This window comes from Amphiprion ocellaris, chromosome 5 (assembly GCF_022539595.1).
Source record: "Amphiprion ocellaris isolate individual 3 ecotype Okinawa chromosome 5, ASM2253959v1, whole genome shotgun sequence".
NCBI classification, from domain to species: domain Eukaryota; kingdom Metazoa; phylum Chordata; class Actinopteri; family Pomacentridae; genus Amphiprion; species Amphiprion ocellaris.
In genome coordinates this window covers 15,649,032-15,662,473 of record NC_072770.1, presented here as the reverse complement: position 1 = coordinate 15,662,473, position 13,442 = coordinate 15,649,032, and the positions used below count along the sequence as shown (strand labels likewise).

The following is a 13,442-nucleotide window of genomic DNA, read 5'->3' as shown; positions in this document are numbered from 1 at the left end:
TCCACATAAACCTCTCATTTCAATGCAGCCATTGTGTAAGATTCTGGTTGACAACTGTTCTATAAAAGCAACCTTTGTGATGTCGAGTTTTTCAACGCATCCCTCAAGTTTGACCTCAGGGTGAGCTGGCCTTTCCACACGAGATTCTGTTTAAAGGCGAGAGGAGGATGCTACACGGCAGCTCTGTCATGAGGGATTTGTTAGCTAGGAAGCAAATACAGGGCTCTCTCTCTATCAAAGCCAAAGATTTATCTTCGGTCTATCTGCAGTGATGCCCCACTTAACAAACCCTTCGCCGGAGTGTTGATTGGTAGAAATATATGTTGAAATGTTAGCTGTCTGCAGGATTTACATTCAGCAGCTGAAATAAATACAAATTCGCATTCAATGTGTCACATTTGCTGCTTTCAGCTAGAGCTCAAGAGGTCACCGACATAAATATTGAGTGATGGCTTTGTGTTTCCCCGCATCTTTATGGTGCAGACAGCCTTTTATAGTGCATCAATTTTCTGTTTTTCTCCTTCGCTTGTAACCCTACAGTGTAGGTCACATACCTCTATTATTCTGTCGTGGATTTGAAGGCCTTCCTCCTTGTCTGCTGGACCTTTCTCGACGATCTTAGACACAAAGATCCCTTCATTTGAAGTGCTGTCATTGTCATCCTGTGGAAGAAATTACTGTTATTTTCTGAAGAAGAATAATCGCAACACTGCTCAGATTGATATGGAGAATATGACACAAAGAACATTCAATAAATCTCTCAATAAAAGTTGCAAAATGTACTTTAATACACCCTGGAAACATTGTGTAGGTTTTCACATGGTTTGCCGACAGCAAACAAACCCAAAGTTATTGTAAGTCTAAGAGTAAAGTCGTCCAAATAACAAAAAACTGCTTACTGACATCCCTATAACTGAGAGACATTTAATTTATGCTGCTCAAAACACTGGAGATTTAAAAGAGGACTGCAATGAATAATCCGCTGATTTCACTGTCTGCAGTTTTCTCAGCAAACAGCAATTTCAAGGCAGATGTCTCTAAATCTGGGTGCATAAAAAACAAAAATATCTGGAAGGCTAGACAAAAGCAAGGTTAAGTGGAAAAATGTGTCGTTTTGTGTTTTGGGTGAACCGACCCTTTAACCCTACCCTTGAGTGTGGACTTATGGCTTAGCTTTAACTTCAGATGCTTCCCAGGCCTAGAGGGATGACCCCGGCCTACAAAAGGGGCCTAAATGTTGACATGTGGATGTGCTGAAGCGACCTGCAGTAGTCTGGATCTAACGCTGTGGACATGACCCCGGAGTCTGTGCTAAGTCTGGGTTAACGGATCTCGTAGCGCTCGCTTTAAAACCGCATGAAACGTGTTCTGCACTCCCACTGAGCTCTGCAACACGAGTACAATTTAATAGGATGCTTAAAGAAAGTCACGGCACAGATGCTAATTAAGTAGCTTCCTTTTTTCAGGGGCATCGTGTACAGTGTTAACACTTCAACGCTTTGCTGTAAATCCCATTTTGCCTCACCACCACCCCTGTCTCATGAGTTGTAGACAAACTAGCCCACAAAACCTGGCAGCTGATTGCGCTTACCAAGCCATACCAGTGTGACAGCCATATGAAACACGTGTCAAAGTCTACTGGGATATTAGCTATTTCCAGTCTAATGAATAGCCTCTTACACCAACTGTTGATTTGAGGCTAGCTGGGAAAGCAAAGCCGAGTATTATCTCTGCTGTCGTACGGCTGAGTTTGATGCATGGCTCTGTCACAACGGCGAGGCAGGTGGCAAATCTATGAGACCGTCGACTCGGCTGAAAAAAAAAACACACTTTTTTTTTTTTTCATGTGTAGATCTTTTTATAGTTTCCTGCTATAAAAAGTTTTACGGTGATAATCTATGTCACTACAGAAAAGTGCGTCACTGTGGCTGTGGAAAAACAAGCCTGTAACAGTGGAGCGCAGTCCTGCTGAAACAGATACAGGGAGCACCATTTCAATAGGACCTCTGCTGCAGAAAGAAGCTCCATGTATGGAAGACAGAGCTTGGGATATTTTCAACTCTTCACTCAGCGGAGAGTGTGGCATCATTAATGACTTTTGCTTCAGAGCCTGAAGGCAAAAAAGTGGCTGTGAAAGGTTGAGGCTGGGATGAAAGACCCTTTCCTCTCCTCTGTGTTTACCTCACCACCAAAATCCCCTCAATTAGAGACAAAACAACTGCGGTCGAAGCCATAATCCCAGATTTAACTCTCATAAAAGTAATTATAGTTTTTTTAATCTGTAATGCCAAATCCGCTAAACCAGACCAATATATAAACACAATAAAACTTGCTAGATGCGGTCCATCTATCCACAGACTAAGAAACACATGCATGACTGTCTAAACTGTGTCAGTCAGTACAGAGGAAGCTTGTGGTGCTTCCAGTATGTGCTATTCATTCCTGGCTTGCCATATGACACTCGGCTGATCACCGGGGGAGATGAAACCTCCGAGACGCTCGGCTTTCAACCTACCGCGCATGGCCTTCCTCCTATGATGTTAAAACCCAGAGATCCACCCTCACGAAGAAGGACAACCGTCACGCTTTTAGTCTCGCCTTCCTACAGACAGACAGAAGAAAGACATGTGAACAAAGAGATGGCAGGAGGTTCAGAATAATTATTCTTAATAATCCATTATTAACTCCAGGTGAGCGACAGTATGATTGAACTGAGCACTCAAAGACGAAGAATAGATCAGGCTGAAAAAATGATTAGCGACCATATTAGCAGGGGGGCTGAAACACATGGAATTATGAAAGGGGATGTATCAAAAAGTTAATAACACTTTTCTCCATATTAAGGGGTGATTGAACATCGAAATTTGGCTCAATGGCACATTGCACATCTTCCGAGGTTTGGATTGTATTAAAAAATTGCAATTTGAAAAAGTAACTTTCAAAAACACAAGAGCTGAATTGAAACAGTAAGACTTCAGGTTGTACATGCAGCTGTTGATTTGACTTTCTGCAACTGCTGCTGGCAAATTCTACTCGGTTGTAGCCAATTATTGTAAGTTCTGGGCTGTCATCAAAACAACAAAAATTAAATTATGGCCGATTCTGCGGTTAGCAAGCTCAACCTCTCACCACTTTAAAAAGTCATATCGAAGTCTTTTGGGTAGGTAACAGAAAACATTGCTCAGTAGGTGTCAAGTTCAAATTTTAAAGAGCTGGTCAGCAGAGTTGTTTAAATTTCCTAGTTAAATGTGGACGTACTTGATACAGTACACAAGTGAGGACAAACCTGGTTGATGTCCTTTAAATGTAAAATTATTAAAACTTTATCACCTCTCAGTGATCGCATCACTTCTAAGTTGACAAACAGACTATTATCTAACATAAACAATCAAATACAAAAATTTTATGAAGATAATATTGAAAATAAAGTGGAAATTCTATGTAAGAAAAGTGAATACACCTCTGATTACTGACACACTAGTTAGAGAATATGTGATCACTGAAACAAAATTGAGTTCACCTGTTATTTGCAATTAGTCTCATTACATGAACATGATTATAAAATTTAATGTAAAGACCACAACTTTGTCAGTTTTCAATCAATGGTGTGTGTGTATCTGAGTATTATGAATCTACACTTTCCATAGAACTTTGATTATAGGACTTCACAAAAATTAAAGAGCTACAGCAAGATCAGTCACCAAATCAGTCAAGACACATCTACAGCACTAATCAGGGGCCTGAAACAAGTCATAGTACCACTAATCACAGCCGCAGTGGCTTTTCTCTTAAAATGACGCCACAGACAGTGCACTACTTGCACAATCAAGCTCTGAAAAACAGATGGGCCAGTGCTTTGGATTTGGCAGAGGAGTTATAAATAGAAATCTGAGTTTGTGTCCCGGCTAAGACAGTGCAAAGAACATTGTACAGTATCAACGTCTATGAACAGCATCCAAGACAAAAACTCTTGCCAACTCTTTGGCACAAAACTGCAATAATAAACTTTCCTAAAGAGAAGCACATTCTTTAGTCTGATGAGACCAAGTTAAATTTGTCCGACTCAGATGGGGTCCTGCATGTTTGGCATGAATCTGACCACGACTGCCACAGTGAATGCATAGTCCTGACAGTGAAGCACAGATATGGGAGTGTGATGATATGGGGCTGTATGAGTGCAAAAGGTGTCGGGGAGATAACATTTATAAGTGGCGCCATGAATGCCAGTGGCTACCTCAAAATACCGGCTGAAAAGTTGACTCTCAGTCTGTAGAAGCTTGGCAGAAGAAGAATATTCCAGCATGATAACAATCCAAAGCGCAGTGCCAGAATCATACAAGAGTTTTTACAGAAGGAAAAATTGCAAACGATGACCTGGTCAAGTATGTTGCCAGATTTGAATGCAACAGAACACCTTTGGAGTATTTTAAAGAGTAAGGGAGCCGAACGGCAAAATAAGTTTGTGCAACACTGGCATCCTCCATGCCGAGGAGGACTAACACAGTCATCAAAAATAAAAGTGAACATACAAAGTTCTGAAGAAATAAAACATTTGAATCTAAGTAATGTACTGTCTTTTGAGTTCTTCCTCTGGGGCTAGTCTTTTAGTATCGTAAATATAAACTGTTAGTTTTAAATAAACATAAGAGCAAACACCCTACTGTTTAACTAAAGAGTAAAGTAATCATTGGGAGATGTTACAAATTTTAATTATTTGACATTTAAGTGATATTACACTTGGGTGTACTTATTTTTTTGTATTCTATTTATTCTTTAAAGTTGTCATCTCAAAAGCTCTGCATCTTGACCTGTGGGATTCCATTTGTCATTATCACCATTGTGGCAGTAAAATTTTGAACTTCAGCTTACTTGTTCAAAAAAAGATTCTTGACAGGACCTCAACAACAAGAATCTGCATTGTTAAAGTAACATTACTTATTATATATTATCTGCTTAAATGACTATAGAAAACAAGTTAAGTTGACCATTTTTATGTTTAATTTTGAATTAAATGCCATCAGATGAAGCCTTTGAAGCGCCAGCCCTAACTTTCACCATTCACTGAGACTTAACCTACTCAGCAGCCAGAAATGACCTGGTCAAAGAAGAGCCGACAGCCCTTCTCTCTCACAAGCTGTTGTCCTTTGTAAATTAATACACCAGCAGACCTCTTACTGAGAGGCAACATGACATGAAAACCTCTGGGAAACTCGCAGAGTCAGCCCTTAATCTATTTTTTTCAAAGCAGGACTTTAAGGAGAGTTATGAGGTAACATAATTTCAGCTGCCATTCCAGCATGCTGTGACACAGAGCGACTAAATATAAAGCAGATATTACTGGCATGTACAGTATTTCTGACAGCCATATAGGCTAAAAAGACCATCATCTGCATGTCAGGCCATGCTGGAATGTGCGCTCCTGCACTATGTCACGGCAGCATTAGCGACACATGCTTCCGAATTACAGCGACTACAGCCGTCACTGTCAACAGGAAGACAGTTGGGCATTACACTGAGTTGCATTTGACTAATAAAAGCTATGAAGCAGCATCCACTTGAATTACATTTAACCTGCCACAAGACTCAGAACAAATTAGATGGATTTTAAAAAGTGTTTTCACATTTCATCTGCAAGAGCCATTAAAATGAACTCAGAGTAATTAGAGAGTTTTTTTTTTTTCTGCCCCCAACATCTGCGAACACTCTAGCAAAGCTCTAATCCCTAAGAGATGAAGTAAGGCTCTTCAGGGGGCTGCGCATTTACTAAAACATCAGGTGTGGCTAGGTGATAAAAAATAAAATGTCCTTTCCACCAAAAAACACGAAACATGATCATACATGTTGGAAACAGGTGGGAGTTACAGGAAGGTGACAAATTAAAGGACAAGAATACACAAAGTGTCTTAGTAAGATATTGGGCCTATTACATGCCACCAGAACACTTTTTAAGCACTTTGACACTTATTCTCCAAATTTCTAGAAATTTACTGAAGGCACTGAACACCATTCTTCCAGAAAATGTTCCATTATTTAGTGTTTTGATGATAGTGTTGGAGAGTAACATCTAACATGTGGGTCCACAACTTCCTACAGGTGTTTATTTGTGTTGAGACCTGGCGACTGTAAAGGCCAAAACACATGACTCACATCATTTTTATACTTATCAAATTCACTGACCCCTCATCCCCAGTGGATGGGAACATTGTCATTCTGGAAGAGATCACTTTCATCAGGATAGAAATGTTTCATCACATCATAAAGGTAGGATTTCCTTTAGATTTGCATTGACCCTTCACTCAGAGGAGACAAGCCAACTGCCCCCACAACATAACAGAGCCACTGGATCTTCTCTCAGCAGTGGCCTACCGTTCAGCCCTTTATAATTCTCTGGGTATATGTTGCACATGCCCTCACCCACTTGTTAAAAATATGGGGACAGATGACTCATCTTACCATATCACTTTTTTCCAAGTCTCCGTAGACCAGTGTCTATGATTTCTGCACCACTGAACTCTCAAATGTGCATTCATCTTTGTAATGAGGGGTTTATGCACTGGAATCCAACTGTAATGTCTTCCGATGGAACTGTTGGTGGACTGTTACTGGTAGCAATCGGATGAAGTCCTGCACTAAGAGAGATTGCTTCTGTTTTACTCATATATTAGACTAATGCACACGCATCACAGTCATGAAATGTGCATTTGCAACCATGATATCTAAACACAGACTGTACATAGAGATGGACAGAACCTTCATAACGTCACTGAAATTTCCCCAACAATGGTTTTGGAGCTCAATATATTGGCTTTGGCAGCAGCTGATTTATTGTAACTGCTGGCCAATTAAAATATTACATAAAAGTTTACCTCCTGTATAGTTGTCATGAACGGGGAAATTTACTATACAAATCAAAACCACTTTGCCAAAGGTGGAAACATCTTCATTTCTGCTTCAAAGTTGAGCATTTTAAAATAGGGTTTGTAGGGGTTGACTCTCTTTTGGAGCCAGCCTCAAGTGTTCATTCAAGGAACTGCAGTATTTGTCACATCAATACTGGCTTTATTCTCTAGCCTAAAGGTTTTTGCTTGTTTTCCACCCTGTTAACTGATATCTTTCGCATAGATCTAAATGCAGGTGTCACTTCAGTCACTGTTCCTACTGAAACTCCAGCCAGCTGAGCAGTGTTTGTGACTGAAGCTCCTGCCATCTGTGTCCCAACAACAACCACTCTTGCCCACTTTTAACAAAATCAGAATCAACTGGCCCTGCTAAGCATTTCTATACATGCCACAGAGCATGGCTTGATCTAGATTACTTAACAGTACCATTCAGTGCATCTGTATGGAAGCATCTGCATTCATTATGTTTCTCCATTCGTTCATTGAGGTATGTCTTTAATTCGCCAACCATCTGTACGTCAAGTAAACAAACGTTTAGGTATAATGGAAAAAAGAACAGAGCAGTTTGTTACTGAGGAAAGAACGCATGCTGGCAGTGAAACTGTAGTCTGCTGCTCACTGGTGACTTGGCACCCTTACGGTGAGCCTTCACCTCAGCACCCGTCACACTTTCCGAGTCTGTCCTCCATCAAGCTGCCTTCCCTCCTTCTACCTCTTAGTGGATCTAATTATAGCAAAGGTATTGCAATGCAGAACAAAATAAGGCAATGCTGATTTAGACTATTGGTATGTGATCAAGAGTCAAAATGGGTTGTTTTAGTTAAGATTCAAGATTTTAAATCATTTAAAGGATAACTGCACAGTAAAACCAAGGGACATATATACAAAGGAAGTAGAAGTCTAAAGCATTTCTTTTTTAAAAAATGAAGCTGCCATTTTTAGAGACTTCATCATGGCTTTTATTAAAGTGATCTCTGTCATATTCAACTAACATACATCAGTGTAAAATCATTAATAGGCTACATTATTCTGTTAAATTATCATACAGATTAATGCTTTATATTAGTCCATAATTAGCCAAGTCAGACTGAGCCCATGATTATCTTAATCAAATTCAACGGAAGCTAAATCAGTTTGATGTCTTGCGGTTCTGAAAGATGCTGTTCATCGCATCAAGAAGCAGAAACACTGTCATCCATAGCAGCCAGACAGGAGCTTGGTTCAAAACAGAGATCTGAGGCTGAATGGAAAATATGACAGCACTTCTAGCAGTCCTGAAGTGAACCAGAGAGAGAGAGAGAGAGAGAGATCTGCGAATCTTTTGTTTTTACTTTGTTTTACTGCTTGTCCTGGCTCAAAGAAGAAGTTTAGTATTAAGTGCTATTATTGGAAGCTCTAGTCAGTTATTCCACACACTCAGGTCATCTCCCTTCACAGTTGCTGACTGGTTATTAAAAGAAGGCATAAAAATTCCCCATCTGGCTTCGGAAGCCTCAGCCGAGAAGTGATGGACACTCAGAAACAAACTGAAGTAGGTTACCCGTCAGAAATCCCACAGAATGATGGGCCTGTTTTCAGTCTTTGACAGTGACTTGAGGAGAAAATATGTCGTAACAAATCTGCATTAGACCTTTTTCACCAATGACACGTTGAGTTGTGAAACACGCCCAGTAACGGATGCACTCCATTTAGCTGTTCCACGTCTGTGGTATGGGGAATGCTGGCTCCCAAGCTTGGATTCAAAGGAACAGATTCATCATGCATGTCATTACCTGGGCTTTTCAGGCTCACTGAGAAACCATTAAGACATAGATGCAATCAGACTCAAAAACAACTGAATGCTGACGTCACAAGAAAGCAGCGAGACCCAGAGAGAGTGCGAGTCTTCCGTCCCCCTGACAGCTAATCCCACTTCTGCAGCTCTGTTTCATATTGTCATCTGAGCATTGAGGTTCTCTCAGCAAACAATCCTGTTCACTGCTTCACTGGATCCAATGAAAAAGCCTTTCTAGATTTAAAAAAAAAAGCTTTCTAGCCAACCACAGCATCATCCACAGAGTTTCTTTTATGTGGATGATTTCCCAAACAATTCCCAGTGTCTTTTATGTACGTTCAAGGCGCACCCTAAAGTGGGGGACCATATTCCTCCTGTTAGTAGAGCCACACTGGGAATGACACACTGTAAGTACATCTCAGTGAGTGGGCCTGGGATGCCTCTGTCAAATGAACTACGATAACTAGCTGTGCAACAGGCCCAGCAAGCTTCTTTAGACCAGCATGAGCGATTTCACGATTTCCTCGCATCGGTGCTTTTGATGCGCAATTTCCCAGTCTACTGGAACACATTTTTGCTGGGAACTGAGTCCACAACAACGAAATGAAACTGCCCAGCAAAAACGAGAAAATAAAAGACACACAGAGAGGAAAGTGTCACTTAAACAAGATGATTTAGTAATGAACTTCTGTGGCAGAAATAGAGAGTTCAGAGGTGCAAAGGTGAAAAAAAAAGTTTCCATTCATCTACATTTCCTTATGCAACACTGATGAACCCATATTCCTCCTTTTCTTGAACAGACCTCATCACTGATCCGGATCTGACCACTCCCTCTGCTAATCACAGCAGCAGCAGTGCACCATCATTCACTAATTCAATTCATTAGCCAACTTATGAACTTCTGCATCCTTTATGATGCTGATAATTGCTCATTGGGTTTTTAAAATTGAGCCATAAAACATCCAAACACCAGCAGCTCCTGGGCTTGTCCCTGAATAGGGGCCTTGTATTTGCCCTCAGATTGAGATTCACTGTTAACCAAAGAACGAGCTGTACTTTTACATCTTGTATGGCTACAGGCTGGAGGGAATGCATGTCACATTTGCACAAATTTTCAGAGGCACGGTTGAGGCTGCGATTAGCTCGTGCAACTTTGGTGGCTCCAACTCTGATGCAGTCTTGATTCTAATTTGTTATGATTGTCTCGGGGAAAGGGCGAACATCCGATGACAGAAAGCCTCAAACAAGCATGCTGTGAGGAGGCAATATAACTGGAACCTGGCTCTTGTTGTGTACAAAACTGCAGTAAATATTTGGCCCTCCCCCATTGACTGCCAGCTGGCCAGAGGCACAGCTGACATCCAAATCTCAAAACAAAGCAGACAAACAAGAAACAAACTCCTCTGGACTGCAAAACGCTTCAAAACTTCCGCTTCCCAAACTGAGAAAAAAATCCTCAATAACTCTGAACTGCAATTTGAACCAAAGCAAAAAAGTAGCAACCCAGCCTACATGGAGGTCCAATAAAAGTGACAAACTAAGCTCCAGAATGCAAGCTGAGGAAGATATTTAACAGCCTATAAAGTTGGAGCTGAAACATTTGCACAGGTCAGAACAGTTCCAGCGGATGCAAGTCATACGTGCGTAATTTCATCCTTTTCCTTGCATTTAAAGCACTTTAAACAAGCAGAATACAGTTTTCCTCCTGTGCCAAAGTGAAAAACTGCACACAAGAGACAGAGGAGCTACTTATCCTCCCTCAAAGCAGAAACTTTGTTGCTTACCTTGCACGAGAAAGCCACAGTCTTGGTGAGGGAGTCGATCCTCTCGCTGTACTCGGTGAATTTCTTCTGATATTTCAGCGCTGTCATCTGCAGCTCGCTGTGCACGGCGGAAAGTTGCGCCAGGAGTGACTTCTCCCTCTTGTTGGCTTTAATAGTCTGCTTCTTGAACTCTCTATCCAGGATGATGATCTTGCAGTGCAGCGCGCTGTTGTGCGCCTTCAGGGCTCTCAGGCAGCAGTGGCTGTTCAGTCTCTGCTCTCTCTGGGTGAGCATCAGCCCGCAGCCGCTCTCGCAAATCCCCACCGGTCTGTAGTCGCACGTCTCCCGCATGTGAGCATCCACGTCCCGCAGGTTGAGCTCCTCGCTGCATCCTTTATTCCTGCACTTGGCCGGGGAGTAGTCGCACATCTCGGCGTGCTCGGCCAGATGCTGCAGCTTCACCACCGCATCGCAGCCCCTCGCGTGGTTGTCACATTTGATCTCCAGCTTCAGGATGAGGTTTTTCAGAGGCAGGACGTGGTTCAGCTCCTTGGTGGAGATCCGCTGGCATTTGACGGGGCAGCTGCTCTGCTGGACGACCCAGGGCAGCACGCAGCCCGAGCAGAAGACGTGACCGCACGGAGTCGTCAGCGGGTCCTCCAGGACTTTATTGCACAAGTTGCACTTGAAATCCGGGTCCACGGTCCCCTTGAAGCGGTCCAGCTCGAATCCCATGGTTTTCCGGGGGAAAAAAAAAAATCCGAACTCAAACTTGAGGACTCCCCACCCCCGCGGATCTGAGTCGGAGCAGTGGGGCGTTTTTTAGCTGGTCATTGGTGGTGCGCTCGCAGAGACCGACTACAGGCTCTCCGCACTGTCTAAACTCTACTAATTGACCGAGACTTTTGGTGCCTTCAGGTGCGCCTCGAAACTTTATCCTCTAAAGTTCGGAAAGTTTGCAAGCCTGAAAAACAAACGCTTTGGTTATCCTGTCATGCAAGAACACCCTTGCGATGTAACTGTAAAATGAAGAACAATAAATCTGGATACGGTTGAGTGTTGCTATAGGCGTTTTGGACACATTAGAAAAAAGCGACATTTTGAAAAGAGAGTAGTTTTTAATTACTCATTCTATTTTAGTTTTACACTACTACGTACTCAAATAATACGTTGTATTAAAACTACTAAAATTCAAACTATCACACTCCCTTCATGTGACATCAACTCTTAAAAGCTACACTTCTGAGAGTCCGTGAAGGCAACATTCCTCGGGGCGAAAGTGTGGATGGATTTTCTACCGTAACTACTTTAGTAACGGCGCATAGCCTTTGGGAAAATGAATTGTTTGGCCTTTTTTTCTGTCGAAATTTCTAATATTTATGCAGAAGTAGTTTGTTTAACTACTTGTAGCTGCAGTATCTGAGAAACAACGACATAGCCACTTAAAACATCAGAATTTACATTTATTGCTCACAGCATAGAACGAATAAAACTTTCAGAGACTATTATGAGAGGTTATAAACTTGATCTACAAATGCAGGCCCTTTTCATGCACAATCTGGAATTTAATGCATTCCACTTACTATATAGGCGTAATTGTAATGCAATGCATATCAGGAAGTGCTACACATTCCTCTCCATCCTTCATATTTCTACATGATAAATGATCAAATTCTTATACATAAATGTTACTTATTTAAAACATGGCGAGTAAATGTTCAGGCATGCACAACACTTGCAAAAACAAGCAACTTTTGGAGAACATTACCATCATAACATCCAGTGAGACTTTCAAGTTACAATAAACTTTGAGTGAACTGAAAGTTTTCTTTGGCCTTTTTTTTCTGTCGAAATATAAAAGTTTTACACAAAAGTAGTTTGTTTAACTACTTGTAACCACCTAAAACATCAGAATTTACATTTAAAGTTGCAAACACAACTTTCAGAGACTACTATGAGAGGTTATAATCTTGACCTACAAATGCAGGCCCTGTTTTTATGCACAATCTCCAATTTTTATGCATTCTGCAAACTATATCGGGATAATTATATGGCCATGCATATCAGAAAGTCCTAGATAGTCTAGATGATAAATGTCCAAATTCCTGTATATACATATTAGATTTTTAAAACTTGGTGAGTGAGTGTTCAGACATGCACAACACTTGCAAAAACAAGCAACTTTGGGAGAGCATTACCAGCACAACCCCAAGTGAGACTTTCAAGTTACAACACACTGAGCGAGGAGGAGATCAGGTAAAAGTTGGGACAATCACTGTGGTAGGAAAATGAATATTTGAGGTGCCACCGTGGGATTCGTGTTTGAACACACCTCTCATCACACTCCTTATGGATAGAAAGCATGATATTACACTGTTTTACCACTTTCACACACTGATCTGAGCACATTTTCAATCCCAGCAGGAGGGTCTGGTACTGAACGCATTTAAATTGTAAATGAAACTCCAGTGGACACAACGTGGATGTGCTCAGTGGAGGGAAAGAACAGCCTCAGTGCAGAAACACACATCGTGTGTCTGTCCTGACCTCTGCCTTGATTAGATACCCATTCCTACTGGTTGCCTCCTCTTTCGGAAATCCAGTTTTATGCAATGCCATGCTCAATAAAACCTTTCCATATGTGCATTATCCAGAACTAAAAACAAGGGCTTATCAAAGACTTCATGGACAAAGTGTGACAGAGAGAGTCTGAGCTTGTGGGTAATCCTACACTGATGTTATGGGATGGCTTAGATGGGGTGGAAGAAAAACTCGCTGTGCAGAACACCTCAAAGATCCCGGTAATGTGTATATACAGCATGTCCGACTGTGTGATTACGTATTTTTCTTAGCAGGCACTCCTGAGGTCATGGCTTGTTCTTTTTTAAAAATAACTTTTAATACACTTAATACATGGTGTGTCAGGAAATGTTTAAACAGATGTGGAAAAATGAACGGATGAAAAATGAAAGCGAGGGCTGGTGTTTTACTTCAGCACCTGTTTTT

The 13,442-nt window shown here is 41.4% G+C and overlaps 1 protein-coding gene across 4 annotated transcripts in view; it reads right to left on the bottom strand.

The window, feature by feature from the left end:
• Positions 1-11,322, bottom strand: part of pdzrn3b (PDZ domain containing RING finger 3b) — a 98,753-nt gene extending 87,431 nt beyond the window's left edge. Inside the window, exons 1-3 of one of the 4 annotated variants that reach the window (XM_035943631.2) lie at positions 10,458-11,322; positions 2,516-2,602; positions 555-662 (exon numbers count right to left, since the gene is read on the bottom strand). In XM_035943631.2, the coding sequence (XP_035799524.2) occupies positions 555-662; positions 2,516-2,602; positions 10,458-11,171 (909 nt within the window). In that variant the 5' untranslated portion in view covers positions 11,172-11,322. The remainder of the gene's footprint in view (positions 1-554; positions 663-2,515; positions 2,603-10,457) is intronic. The other 3 variants (XM_023299712.3, XM_035943632.2, XM_055010772.1) reach the window with 3 other exon arrangements.
• Positions 11,323-13,442: the final 2,120 nt, after the last annotated feature.